Genomic DNA, 23,134 nt, shown 5'->3' on the forward strand with positions numbered 1-23,134 from the left:
TATTTTAAATGCCTAAAACGAATATATTAAGAAAGTTGGGACTGCGTCCTATTGTAATACACCTACTTTTGCTCGGTAACAGGCAGTAATCTCAGATAAAGTTAATTTTTCTTCGGCTCATGGTGGTTCTGCCGGTTCAAACAGACCGTTACAGTCGTAGATGACCGTTACTCCCAAATGAAATTAATCGGTCGACGACGGACCAAAACTAACCTAAAGTTAAAAAAATATGAGTGGGTAAGTCGGGTAAGTGAATTTGGGCAAAAATCAACCTAGAATACTTTGTTTCCGCAATGTTATTTAGTTCCCGCCCTACATTTGAATTTCAAACTTGTCCCGATTTCGCCGCCAATCCTCCAGCCAATCGTAGAGGTGGTTGAAAAGAAGCTTCATTTTTTGCTTTTAGCCCGCCCTCCGTCTTTATGTCTTTGGTCCGGCACCGCAGGAGGATGTAATAAGAGATGCGTTGTTAAAGTCCACAACTGCCCAACGAAAATTACCCGCTGAGCGTTGAGCTCAACGAAAGCGTTGGTAAATTCTGGTGGATTTACCGTGGTATTGATTTACCCGTTTTCCAAGATGGCTGCTCAGCAAAATGCACAACAGCTCAGCGAGGTTTTTGGCTGCTGTGGCATGGACTGGTCCATGGTCCATGGTCCATGGTCCAATGGTCCATGGCTGTGGACCGCTGCCGAGTTTGCTGGATTGTTGTAATGTTATTGTTTATTCCATTACCGCCATTTTTTCGCATTTCTTCGCCACAAGTTCGTCACCAGCAGGCTGATTATGTACTTCCCTCATCTATTGACCTTGATAGATGCGGGCTGCGGATCTATGAGACAGAAATTCCGAGCGATTCAGAACTAATTTCAATAGATCCAGCCATAGATCCACTGATAGATGCGGATCCCCCGGCTCTCAGGCAGTAGATACGGTGACATCTATTAAAACTGTGCTTCTGATTGGCCGACTGGTACTGCCGCGGCGGGATTCGAACCCACCATAGCTCGGATTGGTAGCGACTGAATATCGACGCCGCTATCCACTGCGCCACGGTAGCTGATAAGTGATAAGACGGAGTTGAGTAAAACACGATAAATGATCTATTCTTGATCTATTCGGAGGTTAGGTTTCCTACGCGCTTCTTCTTCTTCACTCGGTGAATCAAGGTGTCTGATTGGTTAGAACGATTATTTTCATCTCAAAGCAATCGTTCAACACTGTATTCCAATTCTGCTGATCTATCGCTCATCCATCGGATAGAATCACAGTGTAGAATCACAAATAGTTTGATCATAGATGCGCGATAGATGAGATTTGCAGATCTATAGCCGAGATCTATGAAAGTAAATAATCAGCCTGCAGACTGACTTGCAATTGCTTATAATCGTTAATTGCGTCAATTTCGTAATAATGTAGGTGTTAAGGTTTATCTACAGCTGCGTGAAGTAAGAAATTTCTCCGCGCAGGGGGCGCCACCGCTGTGTTTTACAGTCCGTACAGCTCCACGTGAGTCCTTGAGCTTTTATAAAAGTTGAAGGAATTTCTGTTTAAATCGAAGATAAATAAGTTCTAGCTATAATATTCTTCTTCCTATTGACCCTAAAAACAACGTGAAAAGTCATTTCTGAAGCTCTGCAATTTGATCCCAGAAAAAAGTAGGGTTAAGCATGATGACCTTGATGCAACCAATCGCGCTTGATCGCTCTCAGCAGTTGGCAGATATCTCTCTCCCACCGTGAGCTGTCTCTCTCGCACTTACAGATATCCCGTAAGAGAAACTGGGATCAATTTACAGCTTTTATTATTAGACTTTCAAAGCTCGCGTTTGTTTCTAAGGATTCCAGACGTATGCTGCTAGAACTTATGAGTCTTAGAATTTAAGATACCTATTGTGATATTTAAATAATCACTGATTTCGGAGTCGGATTTTAGCAGCGCGACGTGGTGGATTTTTTCGGAACTACAGCTGAAGATTAACCTTAAAATCTTAAATTTCAATAAAACTTAACCTCCAAATCCGCAGAATCCCACGGGAATTTAACAACGACACCTCGATTTTCTCCCGTCTGTTGAGCTGAAGTCGTCGTTGAGATGACGTCAATCCCGCTAAGATTCGGCCATTTTTGTTGGGCAGCAAAAGTAATTTAACAACGCACTTAAGATGTGCATAACCTCAATCTTGCTTGCTGATAACGGCCATCTTGTTTGTTTATTTACGGCCCTAAGAGCATATCGTCAGCCTATTCGCTCGCGACCAATGAAAAACCGGAACAGAAATGGCCATACTCTGTCTCTAAAGGTACTCTAACTAAATGCTCCAGAGAAACGTGATGAGAACGATTTATTTGTGCTGAGAGTATTTTTGAATTATAGACGCGTTGTTAAAGTCAGAAGTGCAACCGCTGAGTTATCCGCTGAGTGGCTGAGCTCAGCCGAAGTGTTGTTAAACGTTTTCTGAGTTATCCGCTGAGGTAAGCAAAGGCCGCCATCTTCTCAGCAGAATCGCTCAGCGCTCAGCCTGCTCATGGCCTGCTCTCCAGGCAGAGACAATCTCCAGGGCGCTTACCAGCTTTGCTGAGAAGATGGCGGCCTTTGTTTACTAACAAGTTTGCATCATCGCCATGGACCAAGAGAATAAATAAGGACCCCCAACTCCGGTTAGCGCTGACATCAGCGCTCCCTGGCAGAGGGTGTAGTGAACTAAACCGATGATTGGGTCTTCCTGTTTATATTTCCATGCACCACCTATTTAGGCTTATCACTCAGTAGTGCTCATAGAAGTTTCTAGATCCTCGTAGTCGCCCTGCAGTTTTGAAGAGTTTAGTGTGAAAAGTTTCCCATTTTCATTTCAATCTTCGTCAGTCTTCGGGTACATAAACTGGTATTAATGTGAAGTGTTATTTCTAACCGTTTTACTCAGCAGCAACTGCTGAGTAAGCCAAAGGAAGTGTGTATGTAGTGTGCAGCAGGAATCAGGATTGTACTTTTAGCCGAAGGCGCCTCTCTGTTAAGTGAAATCTTTTTAGTGAGAAATAGTGTTGTACTGATAAAAATCAACTGAGTGTCACAAAATCAAAGATACTTGACTTCAAGCATTACCTTTAATTTGATTATTAGCAAGTCTCTTTGATTCTGCGTCAGAAGTTGACTGAATCATCTTTGCTCGTGTTTTGATAAGATACTTCAAATCAAAGTCTTTCGCATTGACCTCTGCAGAAGGTATGTATCTATACAATTTCATTAGTTTGCGAAAGTAAAATGTATTAAAGCAATACCTATTAAAGTATCTACACAAATAAATAAATCATAGATAAACAATTAAAGAACATTGCATGGAATAACATACTATAGAGGTACGATCGTGGACTGCTGCGGCGTTAGTTCACCGCACCCTCTGCCAGGTTCGCTGCGAGCGCGCGTTAACGGTTTTTAACACAGGTTAGCATAGGGAGTTGGGAGTCCTTATTTATTCTCTTGGTCCATGTCATCGCTCAGCGGATAACAAGAAAGACGCGTTGTTAAACTCAAAAAGGGAAGTCAGCGAAATGACGTCAGTCCGCCATTTCGGAGTTATCCGCTTAGCAAAACAAAAACAAATATTGTCTATGACGTAGTAATAGCATGGACCAAGAGAATAAATAAGGACTCCCAACTCCCTATGCTAACCTGTGTTAAAAACCGTTAACGCGCGCTCGCAGCGAACCTGGCAGAGGGTGTGGTGAACTAACGCCACAGCGGTCCACGATCGTACCTCTATAGTATGTTATTCCATGCAATGTTCTTTGTTTATCTATGATTTATTTATTTGTGTAGATACTTTAATACATTTTACTTTCGCAAACTAATGAAATTGTATAGATACATACCTTCTGCAGAGGTCAATGCGAAAGACTTTGATTTGAAGTATCTTATCGAAACACGAGCAAAGATGAATCAGTCAACTTCTGACGCAGAATCAAAGAGACTTGCTGATAATCAAATCAAAGGTAATGCTTGAAGTCAAGTATCTTTGATTTTGTGACACTCAGTTGATTTTTATCAGTACAACACTATTTCTCACTAAAAAGATTTCACTTAACAGAGAGGCGCCTTCGGCTAGAAGTACAATCCTGATTCCTGCTGCACACCACATACACACTTCCTTTGGCTTTCTCAACAGCAGTTGCTGCTGAGTAAAACGGTTAGAAATAACACTTCACATTAATACCAGTTTATGTACACGAAGACTGACGAAGATTGAAATGAAAATGGGAAACTTTTCACACTAAACTCTTCAAAACTGCAGGGCGACCACGAGGATACGAGGATCTAGAAACTTCTATGAGCACTACAGTGATAAGCCTAAATAGGTGGTGCATGGAAATATAAACAGGAAGACCCAATCATCGGTTTAGTTCACTTCACCCTCTGCCAGGGAGCGCTGATGACAGCGCTAACCGGAGTTGGGGGTCCTTATTTATTCTCTTGGTCCATGGTAATAGCAGCTCAGCCAGCTCAGCGGACCATGGGACATGGCTGAGCGCTGACCAATTTTGCTGAGAAGATGGCGGCCTTTGTTTACAAACTGGCAGCTCAGCGGATAACCTAAGAAAACGTTTAACAACACTTCCGCTGAGCTCAGCAACTCAGCGGATAACTCAGAAGTTGCAATTCTGACTTTAACAACTCATCTTAAATGGCGGACTGACGTCATTTCGCTGACTTCAATATCTAACTTTAACAACGCGTCTTATTGCTCCCTTTATTTCCTTATCAAATGTTGTTTTTTATTTTTGTCGAAGTTTATCCGCCCGTCACAGGTCACACTTGGCACTTAGCAAAGCTTAGATTGTAAACATGTGATGTGCTTTAAATTCTATATCTTACCTAGTCAGCAGGAGCTCATTAATGAGCTTGAGTCATCTTCAGGAGTCAGTCTGATAACAAGCATCAGGTACTTACATAGATAGTAGTCTTTCTTCAGAAAACTGATTCAATCAGGTTTATGGCCCTTTAGTATGCCTGCCTGCAGCTCCAGCTATGCCTGTGAGGAGAGATCGTCACTTTCTAGTCTGTGACAGGGCTTTAACTTATTTTGTTGAATGGTCGTTAAGGTATCCCTAAATTTTAAATTATTTGTGTGAAGTGTATTTTAAGGAATCTGTGAAAGACGCAAACTGCACTCCGGATCGAACCATTACCCCCTCGATGACCATACCTAAAGATTCGTTTTCAGGTCAAGATACAACTGGTTGTATCGTTTAACACGGCTCATACGGGGAAAACCTGAAAAAAGCTCTTTTTGACTCCTTAAAGTAAAATTTGACGGAGGAAGAATTCTTTCCCTTAAACTTAAGTAAAGTCTAAAGCCTTGAATGCCATAAATTTTGGCTGCTGAATCTGTTTCTGGGTGGGGAAAAAAAAATGTAATAGTAGAAGTACACACAACATAGGGACTGCATCCGTCAAGGGACGGAGAGGAGGGGAGGGGGATGTAGTTATCCAAATGTTTAAAATTCTCTGCCAGGTAAGTGATACAGTGGCAAATTTTTGGTATTTTTCTAAGATAAGATCCTCTAAGGGCACCAGTCATCTGATGGAACACTCAATTTCACTTATTCACCTCGTCCTCTAAGGTCCTGTGTAAAAATTCACAACCTGATGCACTAACACACTCACAGATGAGTTCTGAATCTTTTGGCATGGTCATCTAGGGGGTATTGTTCTAACAGTTTTTGCTCTCAATGATTCACTTTAAGTCTCACGGTAATTGGCAGTCACAGTTTCCCTTTCATGATGATATGAAGAAAGCCTCAGCTTCTCTGTAATGAATTTTCTCTTGTTCATTTTTTTGTGTTTTCTTTTACGCAGTTGATCATGGTTGTATCCAAACCCATGCATTGCATTCAGGATGTGTGTCAGAAGTTACTGATTTCTTACTTTGAAAATCTGCACACTCATCCGTATCGGACGAAAGCATTCACCAGGTAAGAAAATTTCAATACTCTAAACAATTAAAGCACCTGTCTAGATGTAAGGTGCAACAAATTTTCTATTGAGCCAATTCATTGACAAATTTTTCATTCGCCAAATTTTGCGAATTTTTTTGAAAAATTTAATGTGATAATTACCCATTTACTATTTATTAATCTACATAATTTTAAAATTAGCCACCCCCAAGTAGGGTAGGTGAAGTCAAGAGGCTGCATGGGGCAAAGATCCGCACCTTGTTTTTTTCCGAGGATTGTTGAGGTTGCCACTGTGACGGTGTTAGTTACGTTGGTAGTGGTGTTGTTGCTGTCTTGTCGAAGCTTTGGACCAAATGGACGCGTTCCCTTGAAAAAAGGAGGAAAGTTAATTTTTCATGGAAAAGAATCAATTTTTCCAGCTTAATTTTGGTCAATTTTAAGTTCTGAAGTTGATAGACAAATTTGGACGAGCTGCAGTTCAAACAATGATAAGGACTGTTAGAATATCCTGCTGTCACTTTTGCGCTAATGGCCGTGGCATTGAATTTTGAGGGTATATTTAAACCAGTGTAATCAAATAGGGCAAAAAGCGGCAGCTCCGATGGGGCAAGAGGTTGCATGCGGCCCTCCCTAAAATACTACTAATACCTAATTTAATAACTAATACTACTAATACTAAATCTTTTACCAAATAATTTACCAAATATTATTAACAATTACCAAAGATCCTAAAATTTAGGGTAGGTGGGGGCCTAAGGCCACTTTTTTCTGTTGCGGCCGTCTGTCGGCTGCCGTATCACATGAAAATCTCGGAAATGTGGTAAATTATCAACTGCAGACCCTTCGATACGAAATTCTGGGAAGTATTTCATTTTGTGCATAAGGTAATTCGATGGACACCATATTTTGTGTCAGAACGGCATGTGGTGTATGATACGAGGGGCGTTCGTAAAGTAAGTTTATATCTTTATTTTCTCCGGAACTAATGAAGATAAATTAAAACGGTAAAAAGTGTTTTAACCGTCATACTCTCAGCTTTTCAAAAAGCCTTCGTTTTTTAAATTTGGTTCACCCGTTCGCGAGTGACGTCATTTTTCCCGCGCCCATCTTTCGTCACCGCGTGTCCAAAATATTCGAGCGCGGCGGAGCTCCTCAGACGAGTACGTGTTTTGGCTCCGGGATTTTGGGTCGCTCAAGGAATATTGCTGATCGATTTCTTAGGAAGAGGAAAAACGATCGATGCCGCAAAATATTGTGAAGTTTTGAAAAAACTTACTTCAGCGATCAAGCGAAAACGGCCCGATCTTTTGTCTCGTCAAGTTGTGTTCCTTCAAGACAACGCTAGGCCTCATGTGGCTTATGTGACTAGAGACTTGTTCGCCTCATTCAAATGGGACCTTTTTCCTCATCCATCGTACTCACCGAACCTTGCTCCATGCGATTTTCATCTTTTTCCTGCGTTAAAGAAGAGCTTGGATAGCCGAAAGTTCTCCACCGACGCAGAGTTTCAAGAAGCTGTAAAAAAATGGTTCCAACGACAGGATATGCGCTATTTTTTGAAGATTGAATCCACAAACTGCTAACATATAATCAGAAATGTGTTCAACTGGGTGGAGATCATGTCGAAAAGCAAGGTAACACAATTCAAAGCCTAAAAGTTTCACATATTTATCCGATTAATGGTGTTACAACCTTTTTTAAAGTGAAAACGTGCGTACTCACTCGTCTGAGGAACTCCGCCGCGTTCGAATATTTTGGACAAGCGGTGACGAGAGATGGGCGCGGGAAAAATGGCGTCACTCGCGAACGGGTGAACCAAATTTAAAAAACGAAGGCTTTTTGAAAAGCTGAGAGTATGACGGTTAAAACACTTTTTACCGTTTTAATTTATCTTCATTAGTTCCGGAGAAAATAAAGATATATACTTACTTTACGAACGCCCCTCGTATATCGCATCAATTGGTTCCATTTTTTCAGCTACTCGTCATTTTTCTCCAATTTTGAGATCGCAATTCTGTTGTCACGAGACTAAAGCACTCACTTACAAATTTTAACCAAGAAATTCAACATAATAAAGGCGTGGTTTTTTTTGATAGAAAATATCGCATTCGAGTGCAGTTTCGATATCAGTATCGAATGCGATGTTATCTCTCTAAAAAAACCACGCCTTTATTACGTTGAATTTCTTTTTTCAAATTGGTGAGTACTTTAGTCTCCTGACAACAGAATTGCGATCCCAAAATTGGAGAAAAATGACGAGCACTTAGCTGAAAAAATGGAACCAATTGATGCGATGTATCGCATGCCGTTCTGACACAAAATATGGCGTCCATCGAATCACCTAAAGGGTCTATGGTTGATATTTTACCACATTTTCGAAATTTTTATGCGATACGGCGGCCGATAGACGCCCGCAGCTGAAAAGTGCGGCCTTTTGCCCCCACCTACCCCACGTGCTTGGCCCGTAGCAACCTTTATAGACTGACAGGACAGGACGGACAGGAACAACCTCAGAATCATCTCTTTAAAGTAGGAGGGGAGGGAGGTAGGAAAGAAAGAAAGAATAAGAATATATTATTCCTGCTATCCTCAAGAATTATTACCTACCCTTCTAAGGAGGCATGCGGAAAGTTTTTGTACTCTCCTGGAAAATCGTTTTTTCCGAGGTACGCACTTTTGCACTTTCACCATCGATTTGGGGCTACGTACCTTTATACATGAAAGTGAAAATTTGACATAAGTTGCCTGATAGGTTTGAAAATTGCCGCATTTGGTGGTTTTTTCTTTTTTTTCTTATAAGCTTGGCTCACTTCACTCTTAACTTCACTCTTAAATGAGATATAATTAAATTTAAAAAAGTTAAATAAATTTTTTTAAAATTCAAAAAAATTAAAACATTACGTAACAAAGTTAAAAATTTAAAATGCGCAAGAAGAAATCGGCTAAAGAGAACTTGCAGAGCGGTGGCATTGCCGCTTGATTCGAATTTCAACGATTTTCACGCTAATTTCGAGTTGAGCAGAGAAACGAATAAATCAAGTAGCCGCTTATGTCAACATTTTTATTGGTCCCCCAACAATTGGATTGCATTTTGCAAAAAGGAACCACTAGCATTGCAATGTTGCTAAGATTGTGCAAGTTCTTTGATCTTGGAGGAAAACCCCGATCATCCATTGATAGTTTCTATTTTACTCGCTAAAAAATGTAAATCTAAGACAAAAATTACCATCTAAATTTCATAGTATTTCACGATTTCCGCAATTTTATTGCAAAAGATGAAGTTGCACAATCTTAGCATCATTGCAATGCTAGGGGTTCCTTTCTGCAAAATGCAATCCAATTCGACCTACTTAACGAGCTTTTACTGCATATTGAAAAAAATGACAAACCACAGCTCTGAGTTATGTTCTCTGATCGACAAATTGAAATATTCTCTTTTCGTTCTAATGAATAAACTCTTTGAATCGCCCCCGCGACCATCCATCTTCAGCACCGTCGCACCGCTAACGGTAGGGTATCTTTCATTTTTGAAAGTTGAAAATATTTAAGATGTAGTTTGCTCAATTAAGATCAATAATAGAAATGTTGCATGTGTGAGGGATTTGCGATTTGACCATTGATTCTTATGTAAAAGTTCGCAAGAAACACGATGGTGCTACTGGTTTTCTGTGAAATCATCTCCCAAGCTCAAAAAAAGCTCTAAAGTTGAGGCCAAAATGGAGGGATATCCCACCCTACCCTGAGAGTCCACCTCTACATCAAAACATACTGTCCATGCAAAGATAGGGAGCTAATACATTAGCAGTGATGCCGTGTTTTCAGTTTTGGAGTCCCCAAATAAAGTGGCAACCCTGCCAATGTATTTGCTCCCTATCTTTTCATGGAGAGTTTGTCTTGATGTAGAGGTGGACTCTCAGGGTAGGGTGGGATACCCCCTCCATTTTGGCCTCACTTTGAGAGCTTTTTTTGAGCTTGGGAGTTGATTTCAGAGAAAACCAGTGGCACCATCGTGTTTCTTGCAAACTTTTACATAAGAATCAATGGTCAAATTGCAAATCCCTCACGCATGCAACACCTCCATTATTGTGAAAAAGAAATGTGGAACTTTTTACGGGTCTTTGAAGCACCCTCAAAGGTGCATGTCTTAAAATTGATGCTTCGGCAAGAGTATAGTCGATTCCCCGTAGAATTCATCAGTATACGGCCATTACCTCCCATTTTTTAGTATTTAGAGGGAGAGATAAATTTTTTTACCAAGCGAGACCACGGGCTCGGCTCCTTTAAGCACTGCCTACCGAATTCCGCTGCTTATTCCGTAAGCATTTAACTTTCTTGTGTACCGGAAGCTTAGCACACATTCCTTTGTGTTTTACTATCAAACGGATTAATCTTTTTTTTTTGGGGGGGGGGGGGAGGTCCAAAACTATTATAGATGGGCTGCTTTCAACTGTTCAGGACATGGGCCGGTTGGTAATTTCATGCTCGCTATCCCCCCCAGCAGCCCTCAAAGTACCTAAAATTCAGAGTGGTGGCCGTAATAAGGGGGTCCGGGAAATTGGTTTTTTAAAATGTTCAATCTGTGTTATGTGAGATATCATTTCCTATGTAACTTCGGTATTTTGGTCGTAGATTTCATAAACGAACTTCACAAGGCTCTCCGGCCAAAGGGGGCTCTCCAAATCAAAGATGTCGACCTAATGTGAAATGCGAGAGGTTGCATTTTCTTAAATATTCACGTAAGGAACAAGGCAAATGAGGTGTCTTTATTTCCAAGTATTTATGGCCAGGGAACCTAAATTTGATGTTAAAAATGTATGTAATAAAGGAAATTATAATAAACATAGGACTACGGCGAGAAATAGAAGCTCATAGCAATCCCTGGCCCTGCACATGATTTATCCTATGTTTCTCCGGCACTTTCCTATAACTGGACGTCTCATAAAACTTAATCATGGATTAGGGACACTCCTATTGATCGGGGGTGGGGGAGGGGGATGGTGTGCTTTTATACTTTCATGTATGAAGTTCACAACTAAACCAAAGGAATGCAGACCCCTAACTTGCCTTGTTCCTTACGTGAATATTTAAAAAAATGCAACCTCTCGCATTTCACATTTGGCTGCCATCTGTGATTTGGAGGGCCCCCTCTGGCCGGAGAGCCTTGTGGAGTTCGTTTATGAAATCTACGACCAAAGTACCGAAGTTACATAGGAAATGATATCTCGCATGACACAGATTGAACATTTTAAGGTGATTCGATGGACGCCACATTTTGTGTCAGAACGGCATTCGATATACCGCATCAATTGGCTCCATTTTTTCAGCTACTCGTCATTTTTCCCCAATTTTGAGATCGTAATTCTGTTGTCAGGAGACTAAAATACTCACTCACCAATAATAACAAAGAGATTCAACGCAACAAAGGCGTGGTTTTTTAGAGAGAAAACATCGCATTCGATACTGATATCGAAACTGCACTCGATTGCGATATTTTCTCTCTAAAAAAAACACGCCTTTGTTAGGTTGAATTTCTTTGTTAAAATTGGTAAGCGAGTGCTTTAGTCTCCTGACAACAGAATTGCGATCTCAAAATCAGAGAAAAATGACGAGTAGCTGAAAAAATGGAACCAATTGATGCGATACATCGCATGCCGTCGTGACACTAAATATGGCGTCCATCGAATCACCTTCACATACCGATTTCCCGGACCCCCTTATTACGGCCACCACTTTGAATTTTAAGTACTTTGAGGGGTGTTATGGGGTCGGACCATGTTTAACTTCTAGGAAGTTGTTCAGGAGGACATACTGATGATGATTACGTAGGGAAAGTTTGTTAAGCAATTTTTTCTGGGTCAAACCGCACTTATCCCTTGCTATTACAGCACGATCCAGCTTTTTGAGCCGTACACTTTTTGTAGGATTGTGCAAAAGAATCGAACCTTTTTTTGAAATTAAGGGAGTTCGGATAACATTTGCATTCTTGGCACTTGCCTACAGTTTATTTAAACCTCAGTTCGACTAACTTCCGTGAAAAATGAGCCATTTATATCGCTACTTTGTAAGACCTCAGAAATTCTGAGGGCCAAAAAAATAAATACCGGGGTGAGTTTTTCTGGTTCAATTTGATTTTTATCGTTTAGTAAGAGTCTTCCTGGATCTAAATATCAGAATTTCATCACAAAATTTACCTTTGGCACCATTTAAAAAGGTTGGAAATGGCCCAAATTTTGGCAAACATGTTTTCTTTCAAGTGTCATGGATTACCGCCTGGGGAGCGGAACGTTTCAGACTTTCATTTTTTTTAACGCACCTTAGGATACCCGTGTATCGAAAACAATCGATGTTTCGAAAAAGTGACCCGGCTTCACACAGGAGTCTTGGAATTTGGGACCTGGAAAATGCTTAAAAGTGGCGCCAGCTGTCCCACTTACATTACTACTCCACAGGGTGTCCCAAAAGTCCGTACCCCTCCCCCCTCGTAACTTTTTAACAGTTAGATATAGAAAAACGAAACTTTGGGAATGTTTCTATCTTAAAGGGGACCATCTTCTAGAGGGGTTGAAATTTTTGTTCTCCCCTCAGGGGTCACTTTTTTTCAAATGGTAACCCCTATCTTGTGATACTTCATTAGAAAGAGTCTAACAAACTAACTAAATTCGAGGTTTCTTAACCGATGGTTCTCCAGAATTATTTATACTATTTATACGAGGTCGTTTAACAGCGAGGATTTTTCTCAACTCGATCTCGGCTCCGCAACTTTCATCCACCATGCCAAGATCGTTGATGTCACGATGACCCCAAGGACGAGAGCTCACTCCGTCCTCTAGGATGCAACGTTTATCATCTAGTCCGGATAGAGTTCTTTTTGTAGTTTCGAATGAGTATAGTTATGTTTCCGCGCCCCGATCCTGCGCATCGGGGCGCTCATCTTAGATTCAGGATCTTGCAATACGGTGAGAAAGTTGTCAAAGTTTATCGATCTTAAAGCCCCGGATGACACTCCCTTTGCTCGTTTTTCTATTTGATTGTTGGCGAATCGGTACGCGTACATCTTTGGTCGCAGCGCGAAAAACTCGACAATGGGTCGACCCGCCGTTTCATCTTTGAAAGTTCCCATTACTTTCCGGTTCGTCGCGGTGCGACATTGATGTCCTCCTGGGAAGTTGGAGGTGTCGTACATATGTAGGTCTGACATCATATCTCCGCAGACGTTCGGTGTAGTCAACTCGTAAATAAACGAGTCCGTATCCATATAGAGAAGTTGAACTTGGCCGGGATCGTACTTCTTAAGCATGTGATTATAGTGGAATTGATACAAATGCACTTTACTTAGATCTAATATCGAAAAACCAACTATCATAGGTCTGTCTATGACCACCTCCGTTCTTCGTAAATGAATCGCTACTAACTCTTCGTCGAAAATTGTGCGATCTATGAAATCGACCCGTGCGATGGCTTTCAGTATCTGTCCGCTATTTGTACCTAATTTTATATTCTTTCTCTTTAACGGGTTTTCGATGAATTTACCGTAGCAAGCGTTACTGCATAATTTCAGGAGCGTTTGGTGGAACGGATTCGTAGCGTCCCGTCTCAACGGGGCATTCAGCTCGATGAAGGGTGCCAAGAAAGTAACCTGATGGAATTTGATGGCCCGGTGGACGCGCAGGAGTTTTAATCCTTGACCGAGCGCTTCTTTAAGCATAACATAATGTATTACATAGTTGTATTTATTAGCCAGAGTCGTCAATAATTTCGTTGATTTCCCCGCTCCCGATGGTGGTATTTCGTTCCTGCACAAGAACGGAAGATCCTTGTGCAGGTCGTGGAGGTGTTCTGGATATTTAGTATCTACATCCAGTATATAACCGAAAGGAGCGTCGTCGGGATGGTTGATAATAGTTTTCGCCAGAGTTAGCAACTCTTCTCCTTCCGGGACCCAAGTGTAGTTATCGTAGGGCAGATGCTTGCCCATGGTATGGGCGTACAGTGCCGTCACATCTAAGTACTGTATATAGCTCCGTGGTATTTTAGGATCAAATTGATCCGGTATTAAAGGATTGTTTGCGAGAGCGTACCGTTTCACCACCTGTGTTATCCCACCTCGGATCGAGCTCATAATCATGAATACCATATCCATATCATTGAAGAGTTGGATTTTCGCTTTAGTTATTTTTAAGAAGGCGTCGAAAGCGAAACCGGGTAGTGTTAAGTAGTTGGCACAGTCCAAACCATAGTTTTTCATTCCAATGAGTCGGAACTCCTCGAACACATCGCTGAGAAGGCACACGTCGAGTCGCAAGTAGAAATCTGAATACTCGCCGTGATTACGGAAATTGAAAGTTTGCCAAACTTGGAGAAACCTTTGGTATTTCTCTTCGGAGATGTGCTTTTGAGTCAGGGTGTTAAAGAAAGCCTCTCGCGGTGGTGGGCGCGCCTCGTTCAGCTTCGCCGGATTGTCAACGTAATCGTACTGGAACGGAGCTTTCCGACGAACCATGTCGAACTCATTATCTGTGCGAGTGAGCTTCCTCGTGCGAACGAAAGATTCGCGCGGGATCGTCTGAACCAGTTTATCCAACGACGCGGGGAGGAAACGGAACGAGTCGATGAACTTGATCGAAAACCTGTTACCCAGATGGACCGTCATGCTGATGTAATTTTCCTCCGTGTGTGGTATTATTTCGACGCTATGAGGATACTTGTTCAGAGCCAGCACTACCTCGTGGAAATCGTACCTACTTCCATTGTGAAGGACGACTCTTACACATTTCTCATGTCGGAGTATCAGATTGCAATTTGAACTAAGAGCCTTTCGATAATTCGACTTTACCGCTCTTTTCTGGTGGTCATGATCCCTTACCTTTACGATACCGGACTTTGAGAAATCCACCTTACAATGAGCACACTCGTTTGCGGCTTCAAATAAGGCTCGGTCTTCATGTGTCATGATTATTTGTCCCTCTTTATCATTGTAACTCCTACTGATTCTTCCTACCAGAGTGATTATATCGTCCAGAAATTTAATATGTGGCTCCTCGCCACGGTACAGTTGAGTTAGTCAGTACAGTTTGATATATAGTATAGTGAGTATATCGAGTAATATATTGAGTATAAAACTACTTTATTGAGTCGATGACTCTTCTGTATTTACTAGCAACAAGTAAATCATCCACAAAAACTAATATGTAGACTACATGTCCATCTGAAGTATGCATAACATACAAACAATTATCAACTTTGCTCCTTATGAAGCCTAAACAAATTAAATAATCATCAAATGTATCATACCAATTTCTAGGGCTTTTTCTTAGTCCATACAAGGATTTTTTAAATTTTTAGACCATGTTCTCCGAGCCTTTTTCAAAGACTTTAGGCTGCTTAACATAAACAACAGCGGTAATTTTGCTATTTAGGAAGGCTGTTTCTACATCCATTTGATCAATATCTAAATTGTACTGACAACAATATGCTAAAAGTAATTTTGAAGTTTGAGTCTGGGCAACAGGTGAGTAAACTTCATCAAAACTTGAATCTTCTTGCTGCTGATAGCCGTTCACTACAATTCTGGCTTTATAAACATTGTCTCCTTTCTTTGAGAAAACCCATTTGACATCAAGATTCTCTTCGTCTGGAGGTCTTTTAACTAATTCCCATGTTTCATCAGCTTCAATCTTTTAAAACTGTGTTTGCATAGACTTTAACCATTCATCCTTTTCTTTGCTCATGATTGCTTCTTTGTATGTCAATGGGACTGTTGCATCACAATAATTTACATAAATAAAATGATTATACACAAATTGATCATCTCTTTCAGGTTTTGAAGGTCGCGATGACCTTCTTAGTTCTGCAGCATTATCTTCCTTATCGGTATCTTCATTTTCAGAGTCACTGTCTTTACTTAGACCAATACAGTCATTAATATCTTCAATAAATTCTACATGTCTTGCGACAAAAACTCTACCTTTAACAAGTACTCTATATCCTATATCTGAGTAGCCTAAATAAAGTTCCTAAATCGGCTTTCCTTTCAAATTCGGATGACCTCTTTTCTTCAGGCACCCTCACATAAACTTTTGACTCATACAGTTCTAAATTTTGGACATCAGGTTTCTTTCTAAAAAAGATCTCAAAAGGCGTTTTATGTTCTTTAGTTGTCGTTAATATCCTATTTTTAAGGTACGCTGCAGTTTTGACAACTTCAGGCCAATATTTTCTTTCAATTTGGGCTTCAGATAATAGACACCGAGCCATATCCATAATTGACCTGTTGTAGCGCTCCGCAACCCCATTTAATTCATGGACATAGGGCGGACACGGTTTTAACTCTATACCTTTCTCTCTAATAAAGTTATAAATTTGCTGGTTAAGGTATTCAGTACCATTATCACAATACAATTTTTTTATATATTTACCAGTAAGATTTTAGACAAGGTTTACATAATCAACAAAGCAATCAAAGACTTGGTATTTGCTCTTAATGCAATATACCTTTGATAATTTGCTATAGTCATCAATGAATGACAAGAAATACTTTTCTCCATTATAACCAGTAGTTGAATGTGGCCCATTTAGATCTGAATGAACAATCTCCAAAATATCTTGGGCTTTGGTTCTGTTACTTTTAAAGGGCTTGTTATGCATTTTATTATCTAGAAAAATGGCGCATTTCATGAATTGACTTTCAACACGGGGAGGAGCACCCTCAAGTAAATTACCTTTCAACATTTCATCTAAACAGCTAAAATTAACAAGACCAAGTGTACGGTGCCATCTTTCTTTAACGGACATATTTAATACAATTTTACCTGTGAAAACCTGAGAATCCATTGGTGTTCTAATTACTACACTGTTCTATTTGTACAGACTACCCTCTTTAATTGCAATCGCTACGAGTTCTCCCATTGGGTTGTAAATTCTAGAGGTATCTCCTTTAGATACAATTTTATTTCTTTCTGTTACTTTGAATAACTTATTAAATTCGCCTTCATGTCTTTCACGTAAAATACATTTGCTAGGTTAATTGGAATATTGTGACCATTTACATTGAACATTGCCTCAACTGTACCGATTTTAGTTGCCATTAAGATTCTTCCATCACCAATTCTAACCTCAACTGGGTTATTCAATGTTACATACTCATTGAAATACTTGTCATCGTTCACAATATGGTCCGTGCAACCACTGCCTAATAACCATAAAATTTGACTATCGTGACTTACATGATCACCTTCAGGGGTAGATTCCGTAGAATTTACCTCTACGTTGAAACTGTTAGCACTGACATACGCTTCAGAGTTTTGGTTATTGAGTCGTCACCTCGGTTGTTCTGCCAGTTTCCAGGGCGATATCCTCTACCACCTCGATATGCACTACTGCGGCCTCTCTAATGTCCTCTTGACCACTGTCTTCCTCTAGAGTATCCACCTCTACCTTGACCTCTGGGGTAACCTCCTCTTCGCCGGTTTCCTTGATTCCACCCTCGCTGATGATGATCACCTCTGGATTGACCTCGTTGATTCCTTCGGACACAGTCTCGCTGATAATGATCCGGGCTATTACAGTTCCAGCACGCTCCTCTAGTCTCTGCTACAAAGGCATTTTCACCTTTTGATTCGTCACTCAAGTTCTTCTTTAGATTTTCTGACAAGGAAATCTTGGTTTTTACGTACTCGACCGTTTTCTCTTCCTACTTCAATACATCTATCAGGTCACCAATGTGACTATAAGATTCTGGCAAAGTCCTTAACATAAAGTTTAGTTTCTCCTGTTCGGTTATTTTTGCTCCGGCCGCTTTAAGTTCGTTAACCGCTTTTTCGAATTCATTGAAAAAGCTAGCTGTATCCGAAAATTGATTTAGGCGGATGTTCTCGATGCGATTCCTACAGACGATTTGTAATGCTGTTGATTCTTTTGAATACATTTCGTCGAACTTTCTCATAATCATATACGCACATTCTAGGTCATTGATTAATTCCACTTGTTTGTTGCTAATCGCACTATACATGTAATTTGTAGCTTTAACATCTATTGTTGCCCAGTCCTCGTCTTTGTCAGACTCTGTTTTGCTTCGAATAGCAACCGTCGCGCACTTTTTGAATTGTGAGAATTTCAAAATCCTTTTTTTCCAATTACTGTAATTTTCCCCGTCAAAAATGGGAATGGTTACATCGTCCGACCGCATAAACGACTTATTTGACACGATTTTCACTCACGAACGCCACGAGGTTTTCTTGATCAGTAGGTACGACGCGCTAAAGCACACGATCTTCTCGGTTTCACTTTCAGACTTTCACTAACTTTAGACTTCATATTTGACGAGCACATTTTGAACACCAACCAAGCTCTGCTGCCATGAAGGGAAACTAAGAGGGTTATTCATATAGGCGAAAAATGTACCCAGCCCGGAATGTACGAAACTTTGTGAGCTGATAGTACTAGTTGAGAGAGGCTTATCCCTGGCTCCGTTTTTGCAGGAACCCCAGGGAAACAGCGTTGCCATTTTTTAAAGTCGTAACCTTCAAACACCCATAACTTTCGCAGAAATGCAGTTACAGAGCTCGTATTTATACCAAAAGATGCAAAAAATTACGTTCTATCGACCAATGCCAAAGAGATTTTAATTTGACTCCATTGTTGCCACGTTTTGGCCATTTTTTTAATTTTCGTAATTATTTAAAATCACGTTACCGCCTATAAAAGTGTTTGCGGTTGGTGGGGATTGAATAAAAACCTGTCGGAATTATTGTTCGTTCGATTCCGCATCCATCGATATATTATACTTTTCTGAGAGACTCAGGGAACACGAGTTATAGCGATTTGAAAATTCGGCAACACGCCCTATACCCCGATATTGACGCTCGTTTAGGTACGTTTCGCAACTCCGTGTTAAAGCAAAACACCTAGAACAAACAAAATTCGAAAAGTCAGTTCATGTTTTGCGCTATTTTGAAACTTTCACATGATTTTTAGGAATTCAAGTAGCGGCGGTGTTGCCGGTTTTCAATGAAAACCACTGCTGCCATCACAATTTAAAGTAGTACTCATATAATCTTATCCAGCTACATTTGCTAACCTAAACTGACCATTTGCGACATGGTGTTGACAACATTGCCTAATTTCCATCGGAATTCGCGTAGAGGCGGGGTTGCCAGATTTCATGGAAACCGCCACCGCAATCACAAAAAAAAAATGTATTACTCATTTAATCACGTTCAGCCTTATTCTGTAGTTGGAATTGTTTTTTTATCGGATCGATGGTTTCTTCTATCCCTCTGCAACGGCAGTGGTGACCGACAGTAACGAAATATCGAAATTTAAAGATACCGAATCACTCAAGCGGTCCGATGAGTAGTTTTGGCGAGGGGCCTAGATCCATTGCTCTTGATCTCTGTACAATATCGATATCTCGGTACTGTCAGGCACCACTGCCGTTGCAGAGAGATAGATGAAACCATCGTTTCGATAAATAAACAATTCCAACTACAGAATAAGGCTGAACGTGATTAAATGAGTAATACATTTTTTTTGTGATTGCGGTGGCGGTTTCCATGAAATCTGGCAACCCCGCCTCTACGCGAATTCCGACGGAAATTAGGCAATGTTGTCAACACCATGTCGCAAATGGTCAGTTTAGGTTAGCAAATGTAGCTGGATAAGATTAAATGAGTACTACTTTAAATTGTGATGGCAGCGGTGGTTTTCATTGAAAACCGGCAACACCGCCGCTACTTGAATTCCTAAAAATCATGTGAAAGTTTCAAAAAAGCGCAAAACATGAACTGACTTTTCGAATTTTGTTTGTTCTAGGCGTTTTGCTTTAACACGGAGTTGCGAAACGTACCTAAACGAGCGTCAATATCGGGGTATAGGGCGTGTTGCCGAATTTTCAAATCGCTATAACTCGTGTTCCCCGAGTCTCTCAGAAAAGTATAATATATCGATGGATGCGGAATCGAACGAACAATAATTCCGACAGGTTTTTATTCAATCCCCACCAACCGCAAACACTTTTATAGGCGGTAACGTGATTTTAAATAATTACGAAAATTAAAAAAATGGCCAAAACGTGGCAACAATGGAGTCAAATTAAAATTTCTTTGGCATTGGTCGATAGAACGTAATTTTTTGCATCTTTTGGTATAAATACGAGCTCTGTAACTGCATTTCTGCGAAAGTTATGGGTGTTTGAAGGTTACGACTTTAAAAAATGGCAACGCTGTTTCCCTGGGGTTCCTGCAAAAACGGAGCTAGGGATAAGCCTCTCTCAACTAGTACTATCAGCTCACAAAGTTTCGTACATTCCGGGCTGGGTACATTTTTCGCCTATATGAATAACCCTCTTTGTAGCACAATATAATACAAGTTGAGATTCATAGCGAGGATTCTTTAATTAAACGCTTGTAGGCTTTCACATTGTTACATAGAATGATAGAACATACAAGAGGGGTGTTCACACCGACACACATTTGCGCAAGCGCCATATTGAAATACGTCATTATTCATCATTCAACATGTTCAACCAAAATTTGAGAGAAAAAAATTCAAAATTATGTTTTTGCTACTTTACTCAACTTCTTGAGCATTTCTAAAGTTCCCTTTGACAGTTTACCACGTGCGTGTAAAGGGACTTAAGGAGATTCATAAGTTTTTAGGGTTTAATCCTGAATTCTGAGTGTTAAATGAAATTTCATGGAATATCCTCATGAACTTTCTTTTTATAATCTTTCACAAAATTTCTTAACTCTGATCTTACTTTAAAAAATTGTATGCGAGGAGAGTATTATGGAACTTGCGGAATCTGATTTCATAATAAAAAGGATAGCACAACTTTCCCATACGGTTCAAATCCTCTGCGTAATTACGATCCAAACATCCTAACTGCGCGCGCATCAGAGCCTCACTTTTGGTCACCTCATGTCTCCCGTGTGTGGCACCCCCAACCCGAGTGGTGGCCGAGTCGTCGAAGGCGTCAGTATCGCCCACATTTTTCAGGATGAGGGTTCGATTCCCCGACTCCTCAGCTGCTATTAATTATGACCGGATTACCATTATTCGATGTTTTACTGCAATGTTTCATTAATCAGTCATTGCAAAACGCGTTATTTTGACTTCAAACATTTTTCGTTTTCTTTATTCATCGAAAACAAAAATTATTTCATTCTAAAAGTAAAGTATACCTCATGTCGTAATTTTTTTTAGGGGAAGAATAAAACCAACATAGATAGGAGGGTAAAAATAGGGCCGCGAAGCGGCCCATTAATGGTGCAAAGCGTCTTCAGGGGGTAGGGCCGCGTAGCGGCCAGGGGGCGTAGCCCCCTAGTAATCAAATATGGAACGAGGAGGGTTCACACTTTTCTGCTACTCCTTCGGCTGTAGATATAGACAAGAAACTAATTTGCAAATATTAAGGTGATTCGATGGACGCCATACTTTGTGTCAGAACGGCATTCGATATATCGACTCGATTGGCTCCATTTTTTCAGTTACTCGCCATTTTTCTCCGATTTTGAGATCGCAATTCGGTTGTCAGGAGACTAAAGCACTCACCAATTGAAACAAAGAAATTAAAAATCAGTGAACATTGTAATGCAATGTCTGAAGGTAGTAGCACTAAATATATTGGATATATATATATAACTGGATTGTAGACTAAATATATTGGAGTTTGGATATCTAATAGCTTGTTATCAATTGTTACCATCAATGAAATGTGTTACCTTCTTTGAAATTTAAATTATGGCCTTTGTGATATTGATTTTGTGACCCTGACGATGAAGCGTTCGCTTCGAAAAGCTTCGGTATAAAATTGTTAATAAAATGTAAGTGTTTTTTCTTTTCAAAACATTTTTGCATTATTTCTAGCACTCGGCTACAATCCAAACTCCAAAGAAATTCAACGTAATACAGGCGTGGTTTTTTTAGAGTGCGTTCGAGTGCAGTTTCGATATCAGTATCGAATGCGATGTTTTCTCTCTAAAAAAAACCACGCCTTTATTACGTTGAATTTCTTTGTTAAAATTGGTAGGTGAGTGCTTTAGTCTCCTGACAACAGAATTGCGATCTCAAAATTGGAGAAAAATGACGAGTAGCTGAAAAAATGGAGCCTATTGATGCGATATATCGAATGCCGTCGTGACACAAAATATGGCGTCCATCGAATCACCTTGAGATATATCTGGAAATTTCCACAATCTGAAAATTTTAGAAAACCTGCCTTCGTGAGAAAAATTGTGGAGAGCTTCCCACAATTTCTGAATCTAAAACTATCATGATGAAAGGCCTTCCACAATCGCCTGTAAGAAATTGAGAAGGGCCTTCCGCAATCCTCCATGAAAAACTCTTGGGTGGCCGTCTACAATTTTACGGTAAACTTTGTGGAAACCCTTTCTTCATTCCTGAATATTTCGGCAGAACTTGTGAAAATCCTTCCTCAGTTCTCATAGCGTGGGAAATTATGCAGGGTGTTCTATATTCTGTAGAAAATTGTGGAAACCCTACCATACTATTTCGGTAAGAATTGTGGAAACCCTTCTAACTTTGTGAAAAATTGTGGAAAGCCTTCCACAATATTTCCGAAAAAATTGTGGTAACCGGAAACGGAAACCCATCCACGATATTTCGGCCACACTTGTGAATACTCTTCCACACAATTTTGGTCCAAATTATGGAAACCTATCCACCATATTTCCGTAAAAATTGTGGAAACCCTGCCACAATAATTCGGTACAAATTGTGGAAACCCTTCCACAATAATTCGGTACAAATTCTGGAAACCCTTCCACACTTTGTGAAAAATTGTCGAAAGCCTTTCATAATAATTTGGTAAAAACTGTGGAGACTGTTCCCGAAGATTTTGGTGAAAATTAAGAAAACCCTTCCACAATGTTTCGGTACCTAAAAAAATATGAGATTCGAAGTGAAGAAAGAGAAAAGAAAAGAAAGAAAGGAAGGAAAAAAAATCCACAAAATTTGGGACGCTTCCACATTTTCACGCGATACTTTATCGCGCGATCGCGCTTCCGTAAATCGAGAAGGCTTTCCACAATTTCACGCGATAGACTATCGCGTGATCTAGTATATTGTGCATCCCTGCCTAGGATTGAAGGATCTTGTAGATTGTGCATCCTTGAATGGTCTACAGAAATCGAAAGTTGAGACTTTGATGTCAGAGTGTAGAGAAG

The 23,134-nt window shown here is 40.3% G+C and overlaps 1 protein-coding gene across 4 annotated transcripts in view; it reads left to right on the forward strand.

Annotated features, from left to right (window-relative positions):
- The first annotated feature begins 4,703 nt into the window (after positions 1-4,703).
- The window catches only part of LOC109039105 (peroxisomal membrane protein 2), a 37,027-nt gene continuing 18,596 nt past the window's right edge, over positions 4,704-23,134 (forward strand). The window contains exons 1-2 of one of the 4 annotated variants that reach the window (XM_019054451.2): positions 4,704-4,936; positions 5,854-5,969. In XM_019054451.2, coding sequence (XP_018909996.2) covers positions 5,860-5,969 — 110 coding nt within the window. In that variant the 5' untranslated portion in view covers positions 4,704-4,936; positions 5,854-5,859. The other 3 variants (XM_019054448.2, XM_019054450.2, XM_019054447.2) reach the window with 3 other exon arrangements.

The sequence above is a fragment of the Bemisia tabaci genome, chromosome 1 (assembly GCF_918797505.1).
Source record: "Bemisia tabaci chromosome 1, PGI_BMITA_v3".
NCBI classification, from domain to species: Eukaryota; Metazoa; Arthropoda; class Insecta; order Hemiptera; family Aleyrodidae; genus Bemisia; species Bemisia tabaci.